At 44.0% G+C, this 4,844-nt stretch overlaps 1 protein-coding gene across 2 annotated transcripts in view; it reads right to left on the reverse strand.

Annotated features, from left to right (window-relative positions):
* Positions 1–4,590, reverse strand: part of DZIP1L (DAZ interacting zinc finger protein 1 like) — a 36,771-nt gene extending 32,181 nt beyond the window's left edge. The window contains exons 1-2 of one of the 2 annotated variants that reach the window (XM_023513055.1): positions 4,072–4,590; positions 1,137–1,221 (exon numbers count right to left, since the gene is read on the reverse strand). In XM_023513055.1, coding sequence (XP_023368823.1) covers positions 1,137–1,221; positions 4,072–4,575 — 589 coding nt within the window. In that variant the 5' untranslated portion in view covers positions 4,576–4,590. The remainder of the gene's footprint in view (positions 1–1,136; positions 1,222–4,071) is intronic. The other variant, XM_012804910.1, reaches the window with a different exon arrangement.
* Positions 4,591–4,844: the final 254 nt, after the last annotated feature.

Consider the following 4,844-nt stretch of genomic DNA (forward strand, 5'->3'; position numbering starts at 1 on the left):
GTGGGTTTGAACACTGCCTGGGCCTGCTAAGCAACAATGACAACTATAACAAAATAGCCAGGTGTTGTGGTGGGCACTTGTAGTCCCAGCTACTTAGGAGGCTGAGGCAAGAGAATCACGTAAGCCCAAGAGTTTGAGGCTGCTGAAGCTGTGACACCATGGCACTCTCCCAAGGGCAAAATAATGAGACTCTGTCCCCACCCCACCCCCAAAAAAATCATGCTTTCAAAACTAATTTAATAACATCAGCAAATATGATATATTCTTAAGTGAAAATAAGCAACAAAGTGTATACTATATGATTATATATGTCTACAAAAAAATGACAGAGAAAATATCAAAATATTCACTGCTGGTGATATTGTCCATGGTTTTCTCTTTTCCTGTATTTAAGTTTTCCATACTAAATATTTTTCTCAGAAAAAATATTTTTAAGACATGAAAAGTATGTTTTCCTTAGCAGCCTCCAATGCAGAACCAAGAAGAATTAAAAAGATAATAAATGCATAGTAACCAGGTAGAAGGTGCTATTTTAAAACTCTAAATCTATTCTTTGAAAAGGGAATTAAAATGATGGAAAACAGGAGAAAAGTTTAATTAGCTTTTTACATGTATATTTATTTTATGTTTTAAATAGATATTTCATATTGAACCTCAAAAAATGGATATAAAGTACACAAATCTCTTTATGGGGAAAATGTACAGCCTTGACACTCATTTTGATTAAGTCATGATAAGCTCAGGTACAAAGAAAAGTTAAAGAACTGGTCTGACTGCCCATTTGCCCCATTTAAGCTCCTTACTAGCTAGCTTCAGAGAACTGCAGATTCACAGAAGGTAAGAGCCCTTCAAAGTCACTCCATCTGACTGTCCCATTCACAGTGAAGGCCACCAAGACACAGAAGAGGAAGTAGTGACTTAGGTCACACAATGGATAGAGATAAGCTAAGACTGGAACCTACCTGTCTGACTCCCATACACATGATCAGAAACCCATGTGAGATCGCCCCATCCTCAATTGGATCATAAGGGTTTGAGAGCAGGTCTGGGTGGTATATGTGCCCCTCACCAACTGAACACCAGCCCCAGGCCCTTCCACAGTTTCAGGAGGGCCTCGGGCTGCTGTCTGGACTCACCACCTTCTGCCACGCCTGCATGCCTGCGCTGGATGTGGCCCCGAAGAAAGGTGGCATTCATGAACGTCTTGTCACACAAGTGGCACTACACAGAGGGGAAGCAATGGGGAATGTAGGGTTAGATCACCTGAGTCAGCCTAGGATTTTCCCTGTATCAAAACTTCCATTCCCTTGGGACCCCTGGGCTGCCTCAGAAATGAAGAATTTGATTTACTGAGTGACATCAACCTAAGCCACCCAGTAGAACTCCTGGGGAGCTTTAAAATACAAAGTCAGACGAGTAAGTTCAAGAATTCATCCTAGAAACAGTGCTACATACATCATTGCTAAATGTCACTACACAGTCACCAGATGGCCAAAGGGAGTACTTCAAAGGGGAACGTAGTATACTCAGCAATAAGGAATGTAGCACCTTAGGATAAATTCGCAAACTTAATTGTCCACCGTCATACTACTAATGCCCTGGGGAACTCTCAGCACTGAATGGATATTTGATGATATTAAGGAATTTCTGTTGATTTTTCAGATTTTTGTGATGAAGGTGCTGTGATGCTTAGAAGTGGGAATCCTTGACTTTTAGAGATACTTACTGAAATGTTATAAATAAAATCATGAGTAATATGCTTCAAAATAATGCAGGAGTGTGGGTAAGTAGCCAGGGGAACAAACCCAACAACATTGGCCTTGAGTCAGTAACTGTTGATGAAGCTTCATTATAATGTTCTTTCTACTTTTGTATGTGTTTGAAATTTTCCATAATAAAAATTTTTTTAATTATATAATAAAATGTATATCTCATTCTAGGGTTGAGAGCCACCAGCAGCAGAGGTTGACAAATAAATAGCATTTATAATTCTACATCCCTCTCCTAAGGCATCTCAGACACTGAGAATCTGTCATGCCATCTTTTCACTGTAGAACTTCAGAATTCTTCTCAACATTGCTTTGGAGGCTGCCACTGCTAGTTAATCAGAGTTATAGGGCAGATTATTTGCTAACTTAGTAGATAGGCAAATGCCTCAGAAATTGTTAGTTGTCCCCCCATACCCATTTTCCCCTTTCTTCTTTGGTAATAGAAACTCTCATTTTTAGCTGGTACTGAGGCCAATGAGAATAAACAGTGTATGTCCAGCCTCCTTGCAACCAAATGTGACCATATGAATTACTACTGAAAGGGTTCTGACCCTTAATCACAATGCCAGATCAATCATATCAATTACCATTTTATTAATACTCTATCTTTCCCACTGTGAAGTTGTAATACAATAAGAATATATATCTGATCTTCATCCCTAATTCCCAGCATAGAACTACTAAAACATTTATAATTTCCTGAATGATGGGGGTGATAAAAGCATCTTTTGTAATAATATTTGGAATTAGTCCCCAGCTTGTGACACAAGGGTTTCTGAGATCCTTGGAATCTCCAGAGGGATAAGAGCATCTTTTGTATGCTAATGGAATGACTGGTGGCTGAGGGCCCATGGATGACTTCAGGATGGGAGATGGTGTCCTGAAAGACCAAGCCATGATTAGAAGATTGAAACTTTTAGCCCTACCATCCAATCTGAAGGGAAGGGGCTGGATATTGACTTAATAACAAATGGTCAGTGATTTAATCAATCATGCCTACATGGAAGGGCCTCCATGAAAACCTAAATGGTAGGATTTAGAAAGCTGCCAGATTGGTGAATGCATTAAAGGTGATGGGAGGGTGGCACACCCAGAAAGGGTGGGGAGCTCTGAGCCTCTTCTCCTATCCCTTGCTCTATGCCTCTCTTCTATTTGATTATTCTGGAGTTTTATCTTTTATAATAAACCAGTGATAAAGTATCTTCCTGAGTAATATGAGCCATTCTAGCAAATCCTTAAACCAGAAGAGGGGGTTGTGGGAACCTCTAATTTATAGCCAGTTAGTTAGAAGTTTAGGGACTAGCAACTGGCATCTGAAACGGGTCTAGTCTTGTGGGACTGATCCCTTATCATGTGGGATCTGATACTAACTCCAAGTAGATAAGTGTCAGAATTGAATTAAAGGACATTCAGCTGGTGTTAAAGAACTGGTTGGTATGGGGGGAAAGCCCCACATATTTGGTGCTAGGAGTATTGAATAGAAACAAGTCACCCACTCATTCACCCACAAACTAGGAATTTCTTGACAATTAGAATGAGCATAACTTGTGTGTACATCTCACAGCATGGCACGGGGCGTAGACACTATGACAACTTATTATAGAGCAAATATACCCAATCCACACTTTCCATGGAGATAGATTCAAATGCTCAAATGCTGCTCTGGATAATGAACTTGCTTGAATAATAGAGTCACTTTTCCAAAATGGGCCTGAGTCCACCAATCCCTTGTCACACACTGATTATACACATACATTTACAAACCCCTCTCACACTTTTTAACATAACAACTCTTTACATATACACACACACACTCATGCCCTCCATAAGTACACACATTCTCTCTCTCACACATACACATACCATAAATCTTTATGTACACACTTCAGAGTTATATACTTTATAATAAACTATAGATGCAACATTATACATCACACAGTCTACATACACACAGATACTGTACACAGAGGTATCCTTCAAGCATTCATACGCACACATTAAATACAGACACATTCACACCATCCACAAGCATGCACGCCCTCTATACATTCATGCACACACACACCAGACACATACCCTGTGCACAAATGCATGCTAGCTCCACAGGTACACTTCCCACATGCATACAGTCCCCTCCACACACACACACACATACACACCTTGCAGAAACTAATGAGACACCCTCAGGCTCTCTGGCCCTGAGCAGAATCTCTAAAATCTGCTCCTAACTGGGGAGACTGACCCATGGCGACGTGGCCCAGTCAGCACCCTCCCACTCTCCCCATTGGTGGCGATTCCTCACCATGTGGTAGCTGTGGGCACCCGTTTGCATCAGCAGCTGCTGCAGGGTGCTAATCATCTTGCGACGCCGGCGGTTCTCCTCCCGCACGCCCTTGAGCTCGTCGGCCTGGCGGCCCAGCTCTTGCTGCCCACGCTGCTGCTGGCCCAGGCTGGCCTGCAGCCGCGCCTCCAGCTGGGCGACGCTGGTGCTCAGGCACTCTTGGCAGTGCAGCAGGTACTCAATGATGAGCTGTGCCAGGCGCAGCACCTTGAGCAGTGCTGGGTCCACGGGCTGCCCACAGCGGCTGCACACCTCTTGGTCCAAGTTACAGAAGGTGACACCAGTGATGTTCTCCTGCAGAGTGGCCACGTCCAGCTCCCGGACCACACGGTCCACGTCCAGGGCACTAATGCGCCTCCAGTCCATGCTCTCATGGTGGCGAGGCTGAAACTTGAAGATGGGGAATGTGTAGGGCCCAAAGAGGGGGCTGTTGAGGCCCTCAGCAGTGGCAGCTGGGGACTGCATGGACAGGGGAAGCCCTGAGCTGACCACCAGAGAAGAGTGCCACCAAGGCCACGGCAGCAGGCCAAAGAGCTGAGAGAAGGCCTGGAAAACAAGAAGAGAATCCAGCTTAGGTAAGGTGTGCAGCTGCATGTACTCAGCTGGCCAGCGGGAGCCTAAGCAGGGCGAGGTGAGCTGCCTACACGGCAGCCGCAGTGTGCATGGGGTACTCTGCGTGGCCAGAGCTGTGTGGAATGGTGCTCTGCAATTGTGCAGCCTTAGGTTCTAATCCT

This window comes from Otolemur garnettii, unplaced genomic scaffold (assembly GCF_000181295.1).
Source record: "Otolemur garnettii isolate 467f Iridium unplaced genomic scaffold, OtoGar3 scaffold00032, whole genome shotgun sequence".
NCBI lineage: Eukaryota > Metazoa > Chordata > Mammalia > Primates > Galagidae > Otolemur > Otolemur garnettii.